We start from the raw sequence: 26106 nt of genomic DNA on the forward strand, positions 1-26106 counted from the left end.
TTTCTAGTATCCTCTGCTTTTGTCCAAGGCTATTGCAGATTACTATGAAATAATTGTGATAAGGAATTTTTATTTTATTCCTAATCTTAATAGGAAAACCTCTTCTGTTTAAAAGTAAAGTATTAAGCCATACTTCAAGTAGATCTCTTTATCCTACTTTGTTGTCTAATATTTTTAAACCATCGTTTTTAGAAATTGGATACCAATTTTGAATTTTAGTAAATGTTTTCCTGGCATCTTGCTAAAGAATGATGTACTTCTGATTTGGACTCTACTAAACCACTGCCATTGAATTGAATCTGATTTATAACAACTTTATGTTGTTGTAGTTGTTAACTGACAAGTCAGTTCTGACTCTCAGTGACACTATGTACTATAGAATGAAACGCTGCCCAGTCTTACACCATCCTCACAACTGTTCTGACATTTGATCCCATTGTTCAGACACTGTGTCCATCCATCTTATCGAGGGACTTTTTTGGGCTGCCCCTCTATTTTACCAAGCATGATGTCCTTCTCCAGGGACTGTCTTCTGATAACATGTCCAACATATGTATCATGCAATCTCTTCATCCTTATCGCTAAGGAGCATTCCGGTTGTACTTCTTCCAAGACAGGTTTACTTGTCCTTTTGGTAGTTCAAAGTACTTCCAATGTTCCTCAGCTTATTACCCCATAATTCAAAGGCATTGATTGTTTTTTTTCAGTTTTCCAACTGCTCATGCATGTGGGGTTATTGAAATACCATATCAGTCAGAGTAAAACTGCCCCATGGGCTTCTAAGGCCATCCACCTTTACAGAAGCCGACAGTCACCTGCTGTCCCGCAGTGTGATTGGTGGGTTTAAACAGCGGATCTTTTGGCTACCAGGATCTTCAAATCTACTAAAGTGGTGTTTTTTGATTTTTTATCATTTTATTAGGATCTCTTGCAGATATCAAAACATCCCATGGTTCAGTCACATCAAGCAGTATTGTACAATTGCTGCCACAGTCAGTCTCAAACATTTTCTTTCTTCTTGAACTCCTTGCTATCAGCTCCCCTTTATCCTCTGACCATTCCTCCCTCCCAGGAACCCTGTTTTTATTTTTTGTCACATCTTACACCATCCAATATATTCATTTACATACAATTCTGTTGTTTGACCCCCTCAAGTGGGGTTTGCCATCATCAGTACTATCCGCTGCTTTCTCCCTCCACCCCACTGTCTCCACCCCTCATTTCCTGTTCCCTCAGGCAACCATTACTCCTGGTACTGTTTCTGAAGGGTTATTTTAATACAGCTATAATGCACCAAACTATTCGTGCCTTCTGAGTATATAAGCCATAATATCCAAAGAAGATGAATCTTTAAAGAATTGTTGAACTAACTTGCAAATTTTTATTTGTGAGTTTTCTTTATCAAAAGAGAGATAGTTTTCTTCTTCCAGCTATTTATTGTTGTTGGTTTGGCCACAGGAATAGACCAGTTTAAAACATTGATAATCTCCACCTTAAAAAAATAATTCTTATATTACATGAACAGATCAGCAAGACCAGCTGATCCTGTAGAATTTTGGTGAGAGACGCTAAGATTTGTACTTCTTTGGAATAAATCTATATATAAAATTCAAATATATATACACAAATGCACATATATATCCTAATGAATTTTACATATATTTTCACAGGTATTAGTCTAGAGTTTTGTACATGGAGTTTATGATTCAAAGCACTTTCTATCCATGAACTACTTTTTCTTTCTGTTTCATTCCCATTTAGATTTTAAATAGGATTTCACAGGTTTGTTATTAAGAACTCTGCAGTGATATGGGGATATTGTGTGGCTAATTTCACTTTGTTGGGCTTTGGATTGGGTGTGTATGGATGGGTGTGTGTGTGTGTTGTTTTCAGTTGTCCCTGAGTTGACTTGTCTCCACTGTGCTGAGTGAAAGTACTCCACTGAGTTTTCAAAGCTGTGGCCTTTCAGAAGGAGATTGTCTTCCAAGAGACCTCTGGATAGGTTGGAATTGCCAAGCATCCAGTTTGTAGGTGAGCACTTACCCATTTACGATATCCAGGGATGCTTTCCTTGTCGTAGAACTACTGCTTTCCAGCAGGGTGGGTGTTCCACCATTATGCACTGCTTCATCTGGACCAACTCTTAAAATGTGAACACCGCTTCCCTGTCATTTTACTAGTAGCTGTTGTGCTTTTAAAATGAGGTGGATATACATACAGGTGATCACAATCAGTTCCAATCCCCTCACCCTATCTCTGCCCACCCCATCCCCAACAAACCACTGTGCTAGTTATTATTGCTATGTGTATAGTCCTTTTGTGCTTCAAGAGCTGGGAAACCCATAAGTAACAATAAGAAACAAAAACAAGGTAAAGTGGCAAGAATAAAATAATCATATAAAATAAAGTACAAATAAAGTAAAAGAAAGAAAATACTACCTTCGATATTTAAAAATTCAGGGAAATTTTTGTCATGGAACAAGCAAGAAATACTTGCGCCTAGATCAAATTCAAGTTAGGTGAAGGTGGAGGTCAGCTGATCACATGTCAAGGTAAGCCATGTTTGAGCCACAGATAATCAAGTCTACGATGGTGAAGCTGAGTCCCTTGCCTGCAGTAGAAAGGACCTGCCAGATGCTTACTCTTATCTGATACTTTTCAGATTTAGTTTGGGCTCCCACTCTCCCCCACAGCTTTCTACAAATTGGGTATTCACTATCTAAGCTCTGATACTTTTCCCTTCACCATATTTGGATTTTGTTACTGTCATCTTTGGATCCCACAGGCTGGTCGACTTGGTTGGCTCCTCCCTTACATGGCTGCTGGTTGGAATACCAGCCTTGAAGACCCCAGACAGTACTCCCATTCATAGTACCATCTGCGCTCTTCACCCCACTGGGCTGTAGCCCCCTTATCTTCAGAGATCCTTTCACGAAGGCGAGTGTCCAAGCAGGACCATGTGATCGGAGCGAACTGTTCTTGGATCGGAGATAGAGTCAAGTGCTTGTCCACCGGTTAAGCAGGACTCTGATTTACTTTGACAGTCACATTCCAACAAAAACAAAACCCCACAAGAACGACAACAACCATGGCAATAAACCAACCAGGAAACAAACAAAGGGGAGAAAGACACCACAAAAACAAACCCAAGACCAGAAACAAACAAATCAAAGGCAGAAGAACCAATACCCAAAGAAACAGCAAAAGAGAAACCTTGTCAATCATCCTCCTGGGGTGTAAGGTGATAGCATTGATACGATCAACAGTTTTTCCAATGTGATTTGTCTGGTTCTTATCCAGGGCAATAGTGATACACTGGTGCTGGTGACAGCTCATGTGGCAGTTGTTGAGGAATGAACCATACACATCCTGTAACTTTTATGGGTGATTAGACTGGGCATGTCTGCTGCAAAATGACCTCTTTAAAATGATAAAAAGAAAGGACATCGCTGGGAGCATCAAGGTGTGTCTGAGATAAGCCGTGGTATTGTCTAATGCCTCATATGGGTGCAGACCCAGGGCCTGGAATCAGGAAGACCGAAGAAAAATTATGACTTTGAATACTGGTGAATTCTTAATATTTAACTAAGAACATTAACTATATTGTGGACTGCCAGAAGAATGACAAGATCTGTCTGAGAAGAAGCACAGTCTGAGTGCTCCTCAGAAAAACATGGGGAAACTTTGTCTCCAGTACTTTTGGACAAATTATCAGGAGGTGCCAATTCCTGCAGGACATCATGGTTGCCAGATGTTAGTTAAAAAGAGGAAAATCCTCAAGGCGATGGACTGATGCAGTGACGGCGTCAATGGGTTAAAAAGTAGCGGCAATGGTGAGGTGGCACAGGTGACACAGGTGGTGTGGTCTTTTATTCTGCGGTACACAGGGCTGCTCTGAGTCAGAGCCAACCCAGGGAACCTACGGACGACAGTCACAGGGTAACGGCAGGGTTGTCCAGAGTCGTTTTGTGGATGTACACATTGTAACTGTCCCACTGAGCCTTACCAGTCTGACTGCTGCACACCTCACTTCACTGCTGGGCATAATCAACTTCAGTAAACACCATAAGGATTCGTAAGGGGAAAAAGAAGAGGAGTTCTTTTTTAAAGGGATAGAATTTTAAATATATAATATACAACAACTTCATATATGCTTGTATATTGAAGACCTTCTAGTTATTATTTAATGGACTATGTTTGATTTCGAGTCTACTTTATCTGTCAGGATTTGAGAGAGGTGTGAGGCTATCCACCAAAACAATTGTGCTTTCTCTATGTCTGCATTCTACCTTTTCCTCTGACTAGTTTTCCCATTACATATTTCACTATGTAGTAACTAAAGCAATCGATTCCTAACCATTATTCTTGAATTGTGGACTTTTAAAAAAAATCAATATACAATGATAGAGTTTGTTTCACTTCATGCTTTACATTTTGAATTCTCTTACCTGAAACTAATACTATTATTACCCTTTATGTCTTTTCTTTCTTCCTTTCATCTTAATTTTTTAAAGTTTTAAAAGTTTCATAAATAACTAAAAAGTCCTAGGACAATCCAAACAACAACATTCTTTGCCCATGCCTTTATTTTTTCAGATTTTGTCATGTTGTTTTGAGTCTCCCAAAAACATTATCTTGGAAGATTTAACTTTTTACTGGTCTGAGAGTTTTTGTCTTGCAATAGGAGTGTCTAAACGTTGATCTTGTAATTATACTATGCTTAATCTTAACTTCTGACAGACTGTCTGATACTTTGGCTATTTAAACTTCCTCACTGTTTTGCATTGCTTTTTTTTCAGGCTTTTGCTTATTTAGCTTCTATTTTGTTGACACTTACCTTCTCTAGCCACTTGGGATGTATATATCCTGTTTTGTCCCTCCCATAGTTATCTTTAACTTCCTAAAACACATTCTTTAACCTTTGCTTTGTTGTGATAATAAATAAGGAAGCCATTTTTGGACCTCCATATATAAAACAGAAACTTATGAACTTTCTCCCATCTTTCCTTCTACCATTTAAGTTTTTGGTAACTTAATATAGAATTTGACTTTCAGCCTACTTTTTTCATATTAAAGAATTTTAACTTCAATAAAATCCTTGATATAAAAAATAACAATAATGAGAAAAATAATTTTATTTCATTCAAGGATATTAATCAGATGACATTTCAAAGCTGAGATTCAAAATCTAATATTAAGAAGAGTCCCTAATAAAATGTAAAAAAAGAAAAGAGGAAAAAAAAATGATTAGGGCAAAGACTGTACAGATGTGCTTTATACAATTGATGTATGTATATGTATGAACTGTGATAAGAATTGTATGAGCCCCAATAAATTGTTAAAAAAAAGAAGATATAGTTCCAATATACAACACTGATAATTGAAACATGACTTCACATTTGGTCTATATTAAAATCCCTTCCCTGTTCCCCAATTTGTAAACAGGTATAGTGGCCTTGATTTTTCAGCATGCAAAATTTAACTTAGTTTTCTGACCTGGGAAAAACAATGTAACACAAATCCTTATTGCCATTGAGCTTTATGTGTTATTTTGGAAGAATGTGAACTTCAACTGAGAAACATAGGTAGGCAAGAGATGCTGGGCTGAAGGAACAATGCCCAAACAGCCAGGAGAGGGAAGGCGACAGGAGTTAGGGGCTGAGAGACCAGTGGGATGACATTTTGCAATAGCAGGAGAAAATGAGGGTGGGGGCGGGAGGTGCAGAGCTAGGGGAACAGGACACGGCGACTGTGAGGGCGAGAGTTACAAGAGTCCGTCTGTAACTGGAAGGGTGCAGCTGAGGGACAAAGGAAGAGGAAGGGTGGGAAGGCTCGGCAGCAAAAGGACTCAGAGTTCACTCTGGGCCTGTTACAGTGGGGATGCCTATCTGGGCGTCCAGCAGTCATTTTGTGTGTGTTGATAGCTGTAAAGGGGTGAGACCTAGAGGTCTAGAATCGAGACAGGTGATAACTGAAGGGCTGGAGCAGGTGAGATCACTGTGAAAAGGGAAATGGTTAGGTGATAATCCCTAGGCCAAGTCCACAGTCATTTGCTGAGCTCTGGCAGGGCGAGTGAATGGGAAACCGTTCCAAAAGAAACCTACTATTTTAGGTTAATTGTCTTTCACGCTGTCCACAGAGTATACGTTCGTTTCCACTGGGACCATCCGAAAATGAAGGGAAATGGATGCCTGGCCAAGCATTCCATCGGGAGATCCCACTGTGTGCCAAGCTCTGAGTCAGAGGACAGGGGTCTGAGTGGCAGCAGTTGTTCCAGGTGTTTCACACTGATGAGCTCATGTAGTCAGTCATCACTGTTGCTTAATTGAGCTGAGCCAATTTCCACATCTTCACTTTGAAAATACAACGACTAATTCGTACGTTTGTTGTGAGAATTAAGCAAAACAACACATTCAATGTATCAGGGCTGTGATAGGTACTAATTACATCATGGCTATGCTATAATTAAGCAAGATTTGTAATATATATTATATATAATATGATATATATATATCTATATATATATCTATATATATATATCTTACTGTCAGGTCCAACATTTAGTTGTTTAAATGGGGCAAAGTTCCAGTTTGGGGAACCAGATGAATCTCTGCTGATCCATAATGAAAATTACTTAGCTTTGTTCTAGGAATTAGTATTGTGCTACCAGAGTTTTTTCATGTAATAGATCTTTATGGGATCCTTATTAGATAGGTAATTTGATCTCTAAGCCTTGCGGGGTGGGGTGGTGGGGTAGTGGAAGGAGTGTCTGATTCTCAAGCCAAAGAGCTTTTCACAAACCCATTGCTGGAAACAGAATATTGACTGTGTGCAGACTTACTCTTGGAGACAATGAAGAGGTAATGAGGGAGCACTCTGCTGTTCGGAGACTCACCTGGGGACCCTTGGGTAGGTGAGTGGTCTCCGCTCTGCTGGCAAAGGTCCCCAGAGCAAGGGCTTCTATGCTTCTCTGAGGAGCCCCCCAGGCCCACCCGAAGGCCACAGCGCCAAGCTGGTTAGAACACTGCTTTTGCCAGCAGCACTTACATGTGCAGAGAATTTGGTTTCCTGTTAAGGTCAGTCCTGTAAGAAAGGGGCCAAGAATCAAAGGCCTTTTGAAGGAAACACAGGGAATCTTCCTTAGCTTCTGATGAGCCTGTTTCCTGCAGATGTGGGTGTGAAGTGTGAGGGAGGGTCCGCACACAGCAGGACTCAAAGCCATTGTTCTTCCTTCTGAAGTGGCTCTGGCTCCAAGATGACTTGAAAATAGGGTTTTACAACCGGTTCATTTGGGTTCCGCCCCTGCTGACAATTTATATTTCCATCTGGATGTTTTGAAATACACATCAGCAAGATCCCCAAGTGATCAATATAGTTCCCCAAGCAATTTGTATATATTTGTTAAAATATTGATTCTTCAAGGGGTATCAGAGACCCCAAACCCAACTGTAGACAATGGGACATCCCTTCACAGAAGGGTCACAAGGAAGGCATGAGTCAACCAGGGCGCAGTATAGCACTGATGAAACACACAACATTCCTCTGGTTCCTTGAAGCTCCCTCACTCCCCACTCTCATGACCTTGCACTGCGGGCTAGACTGGAACATGCACACAGGTACAGATAAGAGCTCTAGATACATGGCATCCAGGAACAGGAATGGAAGTTGCGATGCCAGGAGGGGAGAGGGAAGGTGGGGAGAGGAGGGGAGGAAGAGGGAGCCGATAGCAATAATAGACATATAACCCCTCACCCACCCACCCTGGGGAGGGGGAGAGGTTGAATAACCCAAACTATGGGGAAAGGGAGACAGAGGTCAGTGTAAGATACGAAAAAATAATTTATCAAGGGGTCATGAGGGTGGGGGTGGGGAGGGAGGGAAAAAACAGAAACTGATACTAAGAGCTCAATAGAAAGGAAATGTTCATACTGGCAGGAAGCAGAGAACCAATAGAGAGGTCTGCAGAACCAGCTCCAATCCCAACTATGTAGAGGCTCCCCCTCTTCCCCCAGAAGGATACAGCACTGAAGCAACAGCTCAGGGAGAGGGGTGCATGGCCAGAGCAGACGGGAGCATATGAAGAGGGGAGGAGAGATCGTGGAACACATCCTGGCCCACCAAACCCTGAGGACTATACCACTGCTCAGAGCAGTCAATGCACACAGTTGACCATAGGGCCAGACCCATCACAAGATAGGATGTCCATCACTGACCCATAGTGCTATGGGGGGCAACACTGGAGACACAGTGTGGGAATTGTGCCCATTCTGACCCCACACCAGGGTGAAACACTAAGGACATGGGATAGAGTATCAAGGGGAGCAAAGCAATGAAGTCCCGGGAATACCAGGAATAGACTGTGGGGCCAGGGTGTGGCACCCCATCAGACTCGACCGGAACACATTACTAAAGGTCAACAAACCGACCTGAAACTATTTATAGGCTTTTCTATTTTGTCAATGTTTTGTTTGTTGTTATTTATTTTGTGCTTATCATTGTCTCTGCATGTCTAGATAACATAGATGGGATAAACAATCTGGAGGAGAAAACAATGGAACTGATGGGTCTGGGGTGGGGTAGTTATATAATTGTCAAGTTGAGGATTAAGAATGTAGGCGTGGAGTCTAGTCTGCCAATCAGATCATAGCCAGTGAGGCCTCTGTATGGGTGTGGGAAAACTGGTACTTCCTCCTTGGAGGTGGGAGACACCTCCCTCTTTCTGCTACACCCTGGGAAACATAGCAGCTGACAAGACACATGGACCCACCCTAATGCAGAGACCCCTGCCAGCACTGAAATGTTTCCAGTGCCACCGGATCCAAAGACTTTCTACTCACTGGCCTGTGATCGTCTACATTCGGCGTCATTGCATGTGTTTCATGAGTCTAAAGAGGACTTTATAGATTGGTATCAGACATATGGGCTAATATTGGACTTGTTCTGAGCTGGGATGTTTTCTCACTGTTCAATTGCTCTTATATAAAAATCTCTTTTACACATATAAGTGTTCCTGGATTTGCTTCTCTAGTCTACCCATTGGGGGACATGGGAGAGAGGGAAGGGGAGGAAAGGAAGACGGGTGTCAACCAACCCAGGGACAAAGGAACAACAAGTGATCTAAAATCAATGGTGAGGAGGGTAGAGAATGCCTGGTGGGGCTTGATCAAGGGCAACTTACCCAAGAGAAATTACTGAAACCCAAATGAAGGCCGAACATGATGGTAGGACAAGAGGAAAGTAAAGAAAGTAGAGGAAAGAACTAGGAGGAAGATGACACTTACAGAGGTCTAAATACAGGCATGTACATATGTAAATATATTTATATATAATTACAGGGAAATAGATCTATGTACATATATTTATATGTTAAATATTAAGGTAGAAGATTGACAGTGGACCTCTGCTCAAGTACACACTCAGTGCAAGAACACTTTGTTCAAATGACCTGGCATTCCTGATGCTCAGCTTCCCTGACACAATTGCTGAAGACAAAATGGGTGCACAAGCAAATGTGGTGAAGAAAGCTGATGGTGTCAGGCAATCAAAAGATATAGTGTCTGGGGTCTTAAAGGTTTGAAGATAAACAAGCAGCCATTTAGCTGAGAAGCAACAAAGTCTACATGGGATAAACACACCAGTTTGTGTGATCATGAGGTGTCGATGGGATCATGTATCAGGCGTCAAAGACCAGAACAAAAAATCATATCGATGTGAATGGGGAGGGGGGTACAGAGTGGAGACCCAAAGTTCATCTGTAGAAAATTGGACATCTCCTTACAAAAGGGTCACAAGGAAGAGACAAACCAGTCAGGGTGCAGTATAGCACTGAAGAAACATGCAATTTTCCTCTAGTTCTTTAATACTTCTGCCCCCACCCACTATCATGATCGCAATTCTACCTTATAGATCTGGCTAGACCAGAGCATGTCCACAGGTACAGATAAGGGCTGGGAATAGAGGGAGTCCAGGACAGATAAACCCTCAGGACCAATAATGAGAGTAGTGATACCAGGTGGGTAAGGGGAAGGTGGGGGAGAAAAGGGGAACTGATCACAGGGTTTTACATATAACCCCTCCCAAGGAGATGGACAACAGAAACGTGGACGAAGGGAGACAGCAGTCGGTGTAAGACATGAACAAATAATTTTTAAATTATGAAGGGTTCATAAGGGAAGGAGAGAGGGCGGGAAAGAGCTGATACTAACTCGAGTAGAAAGAAAATGTTTTGAAAAATGATGATGGCAAAATATGTACAAATGTGCTTGACATAAGGGATGTATGTATGTATTGTGATAAGAGCTGTACAAACCCCCAATACAATGAGTTAAAAAAAGAAGAAAGTAAATGTTTAGAAAATAATGATGGCAACTTATGTACAAATTTGCTTGATACAATGGATGTATGGATTGTTATAAGAGTTGTAAGAGCTCCTAAGGAAATGATCTTTTAATTAAATATATGTGTGTAGGTTCTCATTCAGTATATATATATATATATATATATATATATTTTTTTTTTCTTTCTCATTCAGTATATCTGGCCTGGAAATGCAAGCTCTCAGCAAACCAAAGTGAGCCATTTTCAAGCCCCGCTTTAGAAAAACAAAACAAAGCAAGAACAACAAAATGGGGGACAAGCCCCTCTTGTTCAAGGGTTGACACATAAACCATAGCCTATGTAGATCCACTTGATTAAACTAACCTTACACCTAATGTCAACAACCCTTTACACAGAAACCAGTGATTTAGATACCATCGACCCATTCTATCCATGGGGCCCAGGAGATGGCTTAGGCGTTCCTAGCCATTGTCCTGTTGACTGTGCTAAGCAATTCGACATTCACAGAAATCACCATCCGGCTTGCAGATGTATTACTCCTACTACTGTGCTCCTCCAAATCAACCCACACGCGTTAGAAGCACGTGCGGCTGTGAAAACAATGCTTGCTGCTGGGGAGTTGAAGATGAGCCACGGAGTTCTTTTACTGAGGGAGCTCCCAGCTGAGGAAGCGAGAAGATGGATTAGGCACTAACCAGCGATCACCATGAGAGGAGCCCTGGTGGCGTGGTGGTGACACGTTGGGCTGTCATCCTCCTGGTGGGCAGTCTGATTGACGTCACCAGCAGCTCGGCAGGGCAAAGACTGGGCTTTCTCCTCCCATGAACTCCTCAGGGGCTTGTGATGAGTTAGCACTGAGAGATCCTCATTAGGCTCTGCAAATAGGTGTTCCTGTGGGCAGATTAAAAAGATTTATTTTAAAATTTAAAACAAAATAACATTCCAAGTGTGTAAAGCAATAAGTGATCATCTCCTCCTCCAAACCCACTCCAGCCCCCGGGTCTGGCCATTGCACCCACTCCAGCCCCCCGGGTCTGGCCATTGCACTCACTCCAGCCCCCGGGTCTGGCCATTGCACTCACTAGTGGAACCTCTGCAGCGGCTGCGAGGTTACTGCTAGTCTTTTCTCTTCATTTTGGCAAAAAGGAGATCAGGTGTGCTGTTCTGCAACTCGTTTTCTTTCCTTTTTTTTAAAACTAGTCAAAATACAGTAAAATTGTATTTTTGAAATCATTTTATTGGGAGCTCTTACAGATAATATAACAATCCATAATTCCATTTGATCAAGCATCATTGTCCAATTGCTACCACAATCAGTTTCGAAACACTTCCTTCTTGAGCTCCTTGTTTCAGCTCCCCTTGGCCTCCCCTTCCCCTAGGCCCTCCCAGGAACTCTTATTCTACTTGTAGCTAGAGCAGCAGTTCTCAACCTGGGGGTCGTGACCCCTTTGGGGGTCAAACCACACTTTCACAGGGGTCGCCCAATTCAGAAAAGTAGCAAAATTACAGTTATGAAGTAGCAACAAAAATAATGTTATGGTTGGAGGTCATATCACAGTATGAGGAACTGTGTTAAAGCTTGCGGCATTAGGAAGGTTGAGAACCACTGCTCTATAAGTTCATCGGTCCTGGGTTTATAATATGTACCATTATGTTTATTGTGTACGCTTACTGATTTAGCCAAAGCCCTGTTTGCAAACTTGGTGTGGTTTGTAATTGGTAGCTACTTAAGTATGCCGTAATAACTATCTTTGCATATTTGTACTAGCAACTATGGAAGATATACTTTAATTATAATTTAAAAATTAAATTGAAGAAAGTAGAATTAACTTTATTGGAGTGCAGTTTTATGAATTTAGATTCACGTAACCACCACCGTCAGAGGGATACAAAAACCTTTAATCACTTGAAAGATCCTTGGTGTTGCCCACTTATAGTCAAGTCTCTCACAGTGAAACCATCCGCATTGGTTTCTTTGTTACACTGTTTTGTGCATTAACAATGTGCATCTGTTACTAATGAAGTACAGGTGAGAGCAACATAGCTGTGATGGTTAAGATTGTATGCCAGCTTGCTTGGGCCATGACGCTCAGTACTCTGACAGTTATGTAATGATATAATCTAGTAGTTACATAATGATGTGGCCATCTTCTATTTGGGGAGCTGATGTGATCGTCCTTCATTTTTGCTGATTTTAGAATAAATGACCCAGTCTTTGTCAATAAGTGAGGAGTGAGCATAATGCCTTCGATACTAAATAATAATAATGATCTACCCTTTGGGTTTGTATACTGAGAATGATATGTGGTCAAGTTAAATAAGTTTATTGGTATATCAGTTATATCCATGGTTCTCAACCTTCCTAATGCTGCGACCCTTCAATACAGTTCTTCATGTTGTGGTGACCCCCAACCATAAAATTATTTTCATTGCTACTTCATAACTGTAATTTTACTACTGTTATGAATCAGGTGACCCCTGTGAAAGGGTTGTTCGACCCTCAAAGGGGTCACGGACCTACAGGTTGAGAACCGCTGAGTTATATCATCTTTTGCTTAGTAACAAGTCATCCCTAAATATAGTGGTAAAGAACAAAATGTGCTATATCTTATGTACAGCATGTATAGCATGTTGGCATGATGGGGAGTTTTCTGTCCAGGTTGGATCAGTGATCTCAGCCAGTGCTGGATAGTTTAGAATGGTTTACTCACTTATCTGGCAGCTGCTCCATGGACCCTCAGCTAGGAAGCTCACATTGGCTTCTGTGGTCTGGCATCTTCCTGTTAATCTACCTGGTGGTTTCAAGGTTCAAAGAACAGCTGGCAGGGCAAGCCCTGTGGGGAATCCCCAGTGGAAAAGTGTTTTTCAGGTCTCTGTTTACATCACATTTGTTAGTGCCCCACTGATTTCCAATGAAGCCCCTTGGTCAACCCTGGATCCAAAGGAGTGGAGAAATAGATACCACCATTGTTTGAAGAATAGTCAAAAAAGCAAATTCACTGCCATAGAGTCAATTCTGACTTATGGTGATCCTGTAGGACAGGGTAGAACTGACCTGTGTGCTTCCAAGACTATAAGTCTTTTAAAAGAATTTTTCTTCCAAAGACTTGCAACTCTTTATAGGAATAGAAAACTGTATTTTTTCTTCTAAGGAATTGTTGATGGATTCGAACGGCTTATTTTGAGGTTTGTAGCCCAACACACAACGATGCCATTAGGGCTCCTATCTTTTAAAGAAAGAACCACAAAGTACGTTTACATGTAAACTTTAGAAGTTAATGTACACTATTCTATAAATAAATACAGCAGTGGCCATTGGGAAGAAATAAGCTTAGCTGAAGCTGATTCCAAAGAATCAACATTTTGTAGTCTCCAGTACTATAGTTCTTCCTCTGCAAATGGCCAACACTGTATTTATTTATAGAACAGCACACATTAATTTCTTAAGGTTTACATATAAAAATATTTCCCCACTTGGACATTCAGGAGCCCTGGTGGTGAGTGGGTTAAGGGTTGGCTTGCTAACCACAATGTTGGGAGAATGATGAGGCTGTCTGCTCCCGGATAATGTACAGCTCTACTCTGTCCTACTGGGTCGCTGTGCAATGGGCTCAACTTTGGGGCTGTGGGTGGGGCTTGTCCAGTGAGCTTTGTTTACGGTCTTGCTGTGTAGAAAATGTTATGTCGGCCTCAGTCAAACTGATCATTGTCTTTCCTGATGGTTTTGAGTTGGCCAGACTGGAAGCTAATTAAGGGCAGAAGTTCTAATTTATATTTCTCAACCTGAAGTCCCCAGCTTAAATACGTACTCAATAACTATTGACGAATGGGTGGGTGAATGAATGAATACAATCGGCCTTCAGTGAATTGAATTTGTTACAGTGAGTAGCTAAGCATCAGAATTTGGTTTTGTTCTACATTATGACTTATCCATTAGGTCAGTGGGTCACACTCATCAGTTATTCCTCGGGACAAGGGTGTGGTAGTCGCTTCTATAAAGGTTTAGAGCTTTGGAAACCCTGGCGATCATTGTCTTGTAGGGTCAGTAAGTGGACTATTCTTTCCTCAGGTTTCACATCTTCATAAAGTAGTTATTGAGTACGTATTTAAGTGCCAGGCTCTATGGCAAATGATAGAATAGCATGATGTGTAAGGTAGACTTTTCTCAAGGAGCAAAAATGAGCCAGAAGAGTGTGGCAATGGAACTTACAATCAGGAAGACATTTACTCAAGTTCCACCCTTCCATTTGCTATCTTGTGACCTTTATTTATTACTGAGCATTGGTGAGTTTTAGTTTTTTCACTTATACAATGGAATATGAGGATAGGCGTGGTCACATTAGGGAGCACCGCTCTCAGGGCAGTGTGGAGAGGGTAGATTAGGAGCATTGGCAGGTGTGGTAGAATCGATGAGGTGGTCAAAATCTTCTCTGGGCAGTTCCAGTCTCGCAGTCCTGTGTCCTTTCTAATGTTTAAGCTGCCTCTCCACACCCTCTCTCCCTTCTTGCCTTTGTATCAACCAAGTTCCAGGATTCTCCAGGTGTTTCTCTGGAACATTTGTAACCTCCCAAATGCTCTCAAGCCATGGCTTTGGCCATTTACGCTGCTACCCGGGTTACAGAAAGGGCCCTGGAGCGAAACCAGTGCCCAAGGGCTCACTTTGTCACTCCCCTCTGCGAGACTAGTTCTTTTTCTGCAAGTCTCTAATTCTCTTTCTAAAGCATGAGCCTTGCGCCATGAACTCCCTGAAGTCCCTTCCCGCGTGAACCATACTTGAGGATGATCTCATGCCTCTCCTCCCCCAACTCCGCCTCAACACAGTAGAATTTGCATGCAGCGCACCTGTGCGATCAATTTTTAATGCCACCTCGAGTATGGGCCCTCTCTATTCCCTGGACATAAAGTTTCCAGACAGCTGACTCATCCTAAAATGGTCAGAGCATGCATTCCTGTGCTGGGGAGATATTTCTGGTGTTTAAAGGTGGGCAGAGGATGCCATTCCCTCCAACAAGTAGGCAGGACCCCACTTGACTGAGAAGCAGGGATGGGAAGCTGACATGCCCTTTGGGGAAACTGGGTTGACATAACTTCTGGTGAAAACCGTTTGTCATTAGAGAGACAAAGCCCAGTCACACACAGGATGCCCCTGTCGGACTTCAAACTCCCAACTACGCAAGAAAAAGTCAGAAACTTCCCTCAGTTATTTCCAGTCTGGTACATTTTGGCATCTTCTTGTGAATTGCTCAATATCTTCATGGAAAAACGTCTAGGATGAAGTTAGGCTCACAGAGGCCTATCACATACATAAAAGGGTCGTGGAAAGCAAACATGATGAAAGTTTTGGAAGCATGCCTAGAAACTGGATTTCTTCAGGGGAGACACGGCAGAGAAGATACTTAAAGACACCCTGTGTTAGGATTGTCACACAGAAATGATGTCTGCTAGTTCTTAAGATCCAATATAAAGAAAGTAAGGTCTTTAGGATCAATTGAAGGAAGAACCTTCTAGAAGTGAGTGCCAGTAAATAATTCTCCACTTTCCAAGTCACTGTTCAATAATTCCTGTGGGGGCAAGACTTTCCTGACTGTCAAGAAGCCCTGGTGGCCCCCCCAGGTTGAGCACTAGTCTGTTAACACTACAGCAGCTGAGGTTAAAGTCCAGCAGTCTCTCTTCTGGAGAACAAGGACCTGTCTGCTCCTACAAAGAGTAACAGTCTCAGAAGCACTAAACAGGGTCCCGCCGAGTCTTAACCCGCTTATTGCAGTGCCTGGGTTCCTGCCTCTCTGCTCAAAGCCCTCTCACTTTGCCAGGCGAATTCTGACCCTCCTTCGGGTCAAAAGTGGCTTGTTGAAAGAGCCCTGTTGGACCTCCTTCCCGCTACTCCTTACCCTTCCTCTACCCCAAGTCTGTTTTAAATTCACTGTTCTACTCTCTCATAAAAAGTGTTGCTCTTGAGTTGATTCTGACCCAGGGTGTGTTGGTCTGTGTACACTAGATAAACGAATCCAGAGCCACTCATATATGTGTATAAGAGCTTTATAGACCAGAGCAATTAAATATTGAGAAAATAACCAACCCAGTCCAGAACAAGTCCATAAATCTGATATTAGCCCATATGTCTGATACCAATCTATAAAGTTCTCTTCAAACTCACGAAACACATGCAGTGATGCCGAATGCAGGAAGATCACAGGCCAGTGGGTGCAAAGTCTTTCGGATCCAGTGGCAGTAGAAGCATCTCAGTGCTGGCAGGGGTCTCCATGTGGCTCCTCCAGCCTCCCAGGGAGTGAGTAGAGAGAGAGAGAGAGAGAGAGAGAGAGAGAGAGAGAGAGAGAGAGAGAGTCTCCCGCCTCCAAGGAGGAAGTACAGAAGTTCCCAGAATCCTCAGGAGAAGGCCATGCCCACACAGAGGCCTCATTGGCTATGACCTGATTGACAGGCTGGACTCCACCCCTACACTCTTAATCCTCTCAAACTGACACATGATTATGTAACTACCACACAGGGTAACCCCAGGTGTCCAAGTAGATATGCGCTCCTTAAGGTTTGAACTGCTCTTTTTTCATAAGGAGATTGAAAGGTCTTTCTTCTGAGGTACCTCTGGGTAGGCATGAATAAACTTTCTATTAGCAACCACACCCATTAAACATTTGTACCTCATCCTAAAATCTCAAATCTGCTCATAGCTTCTCATGTATTTTGACTCATAGTGACCCTATAGGACACAGAACTGCCCCCTCCTATGGATTTCTGAAACTATAAACCTTTTAGGAATGAAGAGTCTCAACTTTCTTAGAGCAGTTGGTGGTTTTGAATGACAGACCTTGTGGTTAGCAGCCAAATGACTAAGCCACTGTGCCACAAGTAGTTAGCATTGTTCTGATATTATAACTAGCCACGTGATTTGTTCTCTCTCTCTCTGTCTGTTCTGCATTCCCCGGTGAGCTCTTTGACAGTTGAGAGACCCAGTCTGTGGGGTTCATGGCTCCAGGCCCAGGGCCAAGTGCAGGGCCAGCAGGGAGTGTTGTTGTTAGGTGCTGTGCAGCTGGGTCTGGCTCAGCGACTCGATGTGCAACAGAAGGAAACGAGGCCTCTGGCATCCTCACCATTGCTGGTATGTTTGAGTTCACGGTTGTACCCACGGTGTCCATTCATCTCCTGGAAGGTCTTCCTCTTTTGCTCTGATCCTCCCTATCAAGCATGATGTCCTTCGTCAGGTCTGGTGCTTCCTGACAGCATGGTCAAAGATGAAATCTTGTCATTTTCCTTCTGAAGAACATTCTGGCTGTCCTTCCTTTGAGACGGTTTTGTTCATTCTTTTGGAAGTCCGTAGTATTAAAATGAAACAATTCTTATTCAGTCTTCCTTAGCCTTCCAGATTTCACAAGCATGTGAGGTGACTGAAAACGCCACGGCGGGGCTCAGGGGCACCTTCCTTGTCGAGGGACACTTGGTTCTTTCATGCTTCACACTGGCCTTTTGCAGCAGATTTGACCAATACACTAGGTCATTTGATTGCTTGACTGCTGCTTCCACGAGCGTCGATTGTGGGCCACGTTGAATGAAATCCTTGACGACGTCAGTCTTCTCTCTGTTCACCAAAATGTTGCTTATTTGTCCCGTTGTGAGGGTATTTGTTTCCTTTATATTCAGGGGCAATTCCCATGGGAGGCATTTGATCTTCATCAATCCATGCCTCATCCTCTCATTTTCAATAAGCACAGTGTAGACTCTGCTATTGTTAGGTGCCATTGAATCAGTAGGCTTAGAACGTCCCTATAGAAACCTTTGCCTAGCAGTTACTTTCTGAATTTGTTCAATAAATGAATGAATACACAAATAGCTTAGTATTTGCTGAACTTCAGGGCATGTTCCTTCTCTCGACAGTATTAGAAAATAAAATGTTCCCCAACAACAACAACTGAAACAAAATGAGCAAACAAAAATAAGTTAAAAATATCAAAACCATTCCATAAAATATCTTGGGTAATAGCTTGATACTTGCCTCTTTAGTTTGTTGCCAGGATCTTGATTCCAGAAATGCTTTTGGCTACAACCTTTACACCTCACTCTCAGTGCCCTGATTTCAGAAATGCTTGTGACCAAGGGGCTGCTAATTGTCCTCTGAGATACTCGGAACTGTCAGGTATTTATTGCTGTGACAAAGGTCAGAGCAACAAGAACACTCTGGAAAAATTGTAAATGCAGCCAACGCCAAACTGCTAAGACATCTTACCCAAAGCTTTTCTGAAGACATGATGTATTGTTCTAAACACATTGTTTGTCCACTCCACCCAGTTCTGCCGTTCTGAGAAGATAACAAGCCAAGGAAATAAACGTCGCTTCACTACTCAGTGATCCACCCTGATTTTACGTTTCGCTTGCCAATGTTTTGTATGTGTCGGCCAGCCGGGTTCATCGGAACTTGGCTATCTGTGGCTGTGCTAAACTTGACTGCAGGACGAGAGGAGATAGCAAGATAATTGGAGGAAGCACGTTTATTCAGATTCAACCTTTCTGGGTCTTGTTTGGGTCACTCGCTTAAAAAAAAAAGTTCGTTGGGGGTGACTAAAATGAATGACTTCTGAAGTTTCATTTGTTTTAATTCAGCCAGACTACGGGGGCTTCGTTTTGTTTTGATTTTAAAGGAAATCTTATGTGGCACCCGAATGTAAAACAACAGATGGCAGGAGGACCGTGGATCTGTCTGTTTATGTGTGGTCTGAAATCCATCCTGTTGATTTCACGCCCCGCTCTCATGCTCAGAAACTGCTGGAACACTTTCCTCGAGAAAGAGGATATTCTTAGAACCACAGCTTGCAAAGCGTAAGTGTGACTAATTTGTGATGCCATTCACTTCTCTGCGCTAAGAGTCGATTTGGGTTCACAGCCACTTCTATGGCGACTGAGAGATGGAAATATTCCCACGTCTTAGTTGTCGGCTCATTCCCAAAAGTAGCCCTGAATATCAGAGCATCGGCATGCAGCAAGTGTTCGGCTTCATTTTGAGTTCACCACAATGAGATTCCGTCCGAAGATGCTCCTGGGGCAGGGGAGTTGGGGTTCAGTCCGGCACACCATGAAGCACAATGAGCAAATCCACAGGTTTGGGGCACTGTTTGTCCTGCATGGTGAATAGCCACCTGTGGACTTGACAGATGCCGTGTGCCCTGACGGCAAGTATTTCCTCACAAACAAGGACGCGCTCGTATGCACACATTGAAAAGTGTTTGGGAGATTTTTTTTTGCTCTGAGAAAACAACACTGATCAAATCTCAGAACACATGAGATGTGGGAAATTCAACAGGCATCTCATTTACTTGCAGACAACTCTTACCCTTGATGTTGGTAGTGTAAATGGGACCAATTAATGAATTTTATCAGAGCTCCTTAGGCTATGGTTGTGATCAGCCAACTCAGTACCAGTCCTTAACATGGACTTGGGAAGATGAGTGGGGTAGAAAAGATGAGGCCCAGGGCATGACATAAGTGCAAATTCAGATTGCATCGATTATCCTCAGACAGTGGGTCACTCAGGTGGTCCGTGCCTTTTATTGTGTCAGTAACAGAACTCTCACCAGAAGCCAGCCCTCAGTGGTCTCCATTGCTATAGGGCTCTGCTCCTCTGTTCTCATATAAAGACATTAGTTTTGTCAGCCTCGACCTTCTTTTTCTTAATATCATTTTGATACATGTTGCCCTCCGCACTGAGGGATGACATCATGTTTCCTATTATTAGTCCAAAGAAGAGAGGAAGGGAAATGGATTATTTGGATGCAATCCAACTAGATTTGGAGAGCTGTAGGAATTCATGGTACGAGACATAGGTAGTTCTCAGGCTCTTGACTGCCTACCAACTCCTTCTTAAGATAAGGGCAAAACCATTTTGTATTTTAAAGTTGAATGTACATGTAGTTTTACATGTAGTAAAAGTATTTATCCAAATGGTTTGGAAGCTATTAAGTATATAGTGAAACCTTTTCCTTTCTTGACTACCTAGTCCTCACCCGATAGGTCAAACTTGTTATTAATTTCTTGTGGTACTTTTCAGAATTACACAAGTAAATACAAAGATGGGTTTGTATTTTAGAGAAGTTAAGCAGACATGATCCATCTTAGGAATCTGGTATTATATTTTCTCATATGCACAGCTCATAGATACAGCCCTTCTGGTAATTCTGTTGTAATTGATGTGATACAAGGCTACGTGCTCACCGATGGAAGACAACCCCTTATAGCCAAGATGCAGGACAAACGTAGTAAGGTATGGTCAATCGAGTCCAGGCTCCCTTTCCAACCCTGGCAGAAACAAGAGGGGAAAGAAGTCAAATTTATGCCTAGAAACCATGTACAGACCCATTTCCAGTGGTTGTCTTTTTAAATCAATGGTTGTTTTGTATTATTTCCTAAAGTCATTAAATAAACCACGCCAGTGCTATGAGTTCAGAGCTGATCCCTCTGTTTGGCAATCCACTTAACTAGCCCTAGAAATGGGCTGGATAGAAAGAAGCTGAAAGAATTGCAGCATTTCCTTCCTCTCACTGACCCTCTCTGGAAGCATGCCTGGAGTGAGTGAGTGTGGAAGATGACGTAGTGTGTACTTGGCGGCAGGGCTGGATATAGCCGTGCAAGGGGAGGTGTGCTCTGGTCTAACTTTTGGAGGCTTTAATTCAATTGCTAGACTTCCTAACTCATCCTCCTGATTATATATATATTCCTTATCCTAACGTCTGTCCTTTCCCCAGAGCTCTTAAAGTTTCTGATTAGGCTAGAAGTAAATTAGATATTATTCTAAGCACCTAAGCTCCCAATCCCAACTATTTTGTTAGCTTCATAATCAGATAAAAACTTACCTTTTCTTAAATAAAGACTTGGCATGGACGTTATTCTTCCTTTTTAATCAGATGAAGATAAATCTCCAATAAAATAATCCTTACACTATTACTGCATGCACCCAAAACATTGGTAATTACCATTAAAAACAAATTGCATGAGACACAAGTCTTTGGCATAAGTAGATGCTCCCCAAAAGTTTGGTAATTGAGGACTAGTTAGCCCCAAGTGCTCAGCCACCATCAATTACTTTAATAGACATTTGGAAAACCATTAACACTTCCTTTATCCCTAAAACATCAGTAGCTACCTAAAAAGCTTTTCAGCGCACACAAGGAGGTCAGTCCTGACCCAGAAGAGCAGTTTCATTTCTAACTGCATTACTCTAGGAGAGGCAGTTGAATGAGTGGATGTATTTGAACCAGGCACGTTTAGAATTATATTTGTGCACTGATCACTTGATCCACCCATCCATCAATACATATCTGTCTATCCACTCCTATCAAAACACAGTGATAAGCACGATGCTCCCGTGTGTCAATTCATGTGGCTATAACAGCCTTAGCCCTCACCTCGTTGAACTTTCCGTCTAAAGAGAGAGAGGACACATAAACTAATTACAAATGATGGTAATTCTAAGAATGAAACAAACAAGAGAGTGAAATAGACGATAATAGAATGAAAGAGTAGATGTGATAAAGCAGACAAGGAAACCCTTGATAAGTAAATGTTATTTAAACTGAGCCCCAAAGAATGAGTAGGAGTTAGATATGCAAAGAGCAGAGCAGAGCGTCCCAGACTGACAAACAGCACGTTCAAAAGCTGTGCAGTAGGAAAGGACATGAAAGACCAGTGAGGGTTGGATCCCACCTCTGTGTTCCATAGATACGGGACATGGAGTAAGCAGCTTAACCCTCCGGAATCTCCACTTTCTCATCTTTATAGTTGAGATAACGATGTACACCTTACACACTTGTTGGGGTGAAAGTAGTGGATATTAAATTAAATAGCATGTAGCTCGCTTAAATCACTTGCATTCACACCCAGGTCTTTGAGAGTTCAGTGTCAGCCTCATCACTCAATGTGCTTGATCTGTCTTGTGTCCTGAAAATGTTATGTGGACTTGAGAAAGCACTCTCCACTTAAGGCGGAGAGCATTCTCCATCCCAGATATGCCTATATTTAAAGAGAGGATGGACCCAGATTCCAATGGTTCCGTATCAGAGAAGGAACGAGGGGAGTGAGAGAGAGAAAGGAAAAAAAGTAAAAAAAAAAAAATCTTAAATGATTGGTTTAGTTATTGATGGAAAATATTTTAAAAGACAAGTAGAATTTTAATTTTGATGTTGGGGGAGGAGTGGGATTTGAGGTTATGTGTTCAGAAAGTAAAGAGGAAGGAGACCATGATCCCTGGCTGGCCAATACATGCAGACCCAGTACTTGATGAAGCATGCGTTCTATCTCATTTAATCTTTATGTGAATCCTCATGTTCAAGTGAGACCCAGAAAGAAATGCAGACTTTACTCAACTGCTGTCCCTCTTGTGTTGTGAAATTTTATGTCGAATTGGGTGATTCTTCGGTAATTATGGAATCAAAGATACTTTGATACTTACGGTATTATTTTATCAATAATTTTTCTTCCAATATGATATTGGTAAATATAAAGTTAGCATACAGTTCACACTGTTGATAAACTATTTTAGAATACCTTATTGTGGCAATGCATGCCACATCATGAATTTAATTTAATTCACTAAGCATTGACTGGATATCCAACCACATCTAGGACAGTTATTGTTTCCCCGCAAACAAGCCTTACTCTCTCTATTTCCAACCACTATAGTGCCGGAGACATAGTGGATTGCAGTCAAGGAGTAGAGTGGGGCAGGCATGGTTAGCAGAGTCCAGGGGATCAGGGGTCTTGAGGCCATGGTAGAGGGCTTGGAGTTTTATCCTATGGAAGAGCAGCGCAGTTAGAGATTGATTACACAGTGAGTTTTGGACCAGGCTTTGTCAGCAGCGGTTTACTCCCTGTGGCTGCATTGAGAAGCTTCATCATACACCCTTCTCCCTCTTTCCTTTTAGGAACTGTGGAAGGTGCCATGGACCTGATCTTGATCAATTCTCTACCTCTTGTGTCTGACGCCGAGACATCTCTCACCTGCATTGCCTCGGGGTGGCGCCCCCACGAACCCATCATCATAGGAAGGGACTTTGAAGCCTTAATGAACCAGCACCAGGATCCCCTGGAAGTCACTCAAGATGTGACCAGAGAATGGGCTAAAAAAGTTGTGTGGAAGAGGGAGAAGGCCAGTAAAATCAACGGTGCTTATTTCTGTGAAGGGCGAATTCGAGGGGAGGCCATAAGGATACGGACCATGAAGATGCGTCAGCAAGGTAATACAGCCGTGGGCAGGCGAAGCCCATGAGACACACATTCAGACCTTGTATCTTGGCAGCTGCTCCTTCCGAGCTGGCTGTAGGCTTAGAGACTCGGGCTGCCGCTTGCTAAAACATTGCCGTCTCTATTATAGAGACCATTGGAGCTAGCAGAGACCATGGAGTAGTGACATTAGGCTGAGTGTGGGGGATGCAGTGAAATATAGCAATATTTCATGGTGGCCTATCAATTGTGAATTCCTGGGAACTATGGCTATGTAATGTGAAAATTGCAGTTATGAGGATGACTGTACCTTCCCCCAAAGAATCACAATAGGTTAGTATGAGCTTTCTAAGTGATTGTTCAACGGTTATTTCTTTATTTTGCTTGTTTGCCAGTTCTTTTAGCAGAATTCAATGCTTTCCTGGGCCAAGTGTGGTAGTCATAACAAATGAAAGTGATAACATTTATCAATACATTGTGTGGTGTATCAGTTATGCATTGCTGTATAATACACAACCAGCAACCACGTGGCAGACACAATAAGCATTTCCGGCTCATGAGTCTTCCACAGAGGGGCTGACTGGAACCTTGGCTGGATGTGCTCACACGGCTGGGAGTTGGCGAGGAGTAGACTTAACAGGATGGTCTCCGCCGAGGCAACTAGCATAATGTGGCTCATCTTCCTTCGGCATCCAACCTGCTCTCATGGAGAGGGCGGAGGTTCTGGAGAACAAATGAAAACACGCACAGCCTCTGGAGACCTTGCCTTAGATTTCCCACAGTCACTTTTATCTCACTGTATTGTCCATAGCAAGTCCAATGGCTGAGCCGAGAGGCACTACAGAGTTAAATGGCAGTGCATTGATGGGGTGGGTGGGGGGCAGGGGCGAGGAATTGGGCCACTCTAGTAATCTGCTACTCTAAGGACTATGACTCGCTTTTAGTAGCAGGGTGCCCAAGCCCAGCTCACCAAACACCAGAGTTTCACAGGAAGATTATGAGAATCTCAGAGTTCAGCACAGCAGTGCCAGCAAGGAAATGTGTATATAAGTAGACTTCTACATTTCAAACCGATGTTGTTCAAGGAGCCACTATATAGGCTTTTGTGACTGGTTTCTTTGACTTAAAGGAGGCCTGGGTTATGTGTTGGACTGCTAGCCACAAGGCGGACCTAAAATGTCAGCTTAATATGGAGAAACCATAGAACCCTGGTAGCATAATGGTTATGTTTTGTGCTGTGACCCATTTAGTCGGAAGTTCAAAACCACCAGCAGCTCCTGGGGAGAAAGACTGGGCTCTCTACTCCCATAAACAATTAAACAATCTCAGAAAACAGCAAGGGGACACTATAAGTCCACATGGACGTGAGGGCAGGGAGTTATTAACGATGAGCTGTCGTGGTGCAGTGAGTGTTAGAGTGGGCATACTAACTGCAATGTCAAGGGTTCAAACCCACCAGCCGTTCCATGGGAGAAAGATGAGGCTCCCATAAGAATGGATCATCTCAGAAACCCACAGAGGCAGCTCTACTCCTCTTATCACGTCTCTAGGAGTCACAATTGACTTGAGAGCAGGGAGTTTGAGTTTTCTTTGAGCTAGCATAGTTCTTTCAGGGCTTATTCATGGTATATCTTGTATAAGTACTTCACTGTCTTTAATGGCCAAATTAGATTCTACTGCATGGCGACATCACATTTTGTGTATCCATTCCTCAGTGGATGAACACGTGAGTGACTACCATCTGACTATTATGAATATGATGCCGTAAACATTTGCACTTACATGTTTGAGAAGACGAGTGTTCACACTTTGTTGGTTATGTGCTGAGGTTTGGAATTCCTGGCTCATATGGCTCATTCATTCGCTCACAGCCATTGAGTGGATTTGACTCATGGAGACCCTGTGGGTTTCCCAAGCTGTAAATCTTGCTAGGAGCAGAAGCCTCATCTTTCCCCTGATGAGTGACTGGTGAGTTTGAACAGCTAAACTTGTTGTTTGCAGCCCAACTCGTAACTCACAGAATTACTATAGCTCATGGTTATGTCATTTAATCATTCAAAGACCTGCTAAATTGTTTTCCAAAGTGATTGCTTCGTTTCACATTCCCACCAGCAATGTACTGGGGTTCCAGTTTATCCATATGAAGCAAATTTGTTTAAGCTAGTCTACCAATGTTGTAGCGATCAGAGGGGCTGATCTTGCAAACATTATTTTTAATGGTTCTTTTCTGCCCGGAAGCTCCCAGACCTTGATAGGCAGGCAGGTGTCTCATGCACCCGATGCTACCTGCTGGGAGGAAGGCATGGCGCTCTAGCAATGATTTCTCTAATTCCTCCTGGAATATGATCGGGCCTCTCACACATGAGCGACGTTCTCTGGGTTAATGACAGCTAAAGCGATCTTTTTACATCAGGATGGTCCTAGCCCACAGGGAATTGGTGGCTGAGAATGTATCATTTCATGATATGACATTGTGAACATTTTGGAAGTTTAAGTTTCAATTCTCAAGGTGATCCAGACAGGTAGTACATCTCAACACAATTATGTGAC

At 42.6% G+C, this 26106-nt stretch overlaps 1 protein-coding gene across 1 annotated transcript in view; it reads left to right on the forward strand.

The window, feature by feature from the left end:
- The window catches only part of TEK (TEK receptor tyrosine kinase), a 99359-nt gene that overhangs the window by 17796 nt on the left and 55457 nt on the right, over window positions 1-26106 (forward strand). The window contains exon 2 of the mRNA XM_075558946.1: window positions 23259-23570. Within this exon, the coding sequence (XP_075415061.1) occupies window positions 23259-23570 (312 nt within the window). The remainder of the gene's footprint in view (window positions 1-23258; window positions 23571-26106) is intronic.

This window comes from Tenrec ecaudatus, chromosome 10, assembly GCF_050624435.1.
Source record: "Tenrec ecaudatus isolate mTenEca1 chromosome 10, mTenEca1.hap1, whole genome shotgun sequence".
Classification (NCBI taxonomy): domain Eukaryota; kingdom Metazoa; phylum Chordata; class Mammalia; order Afrosoricida; family Tenrecidae; genus Tenrec; species Tenrec ecaudatus.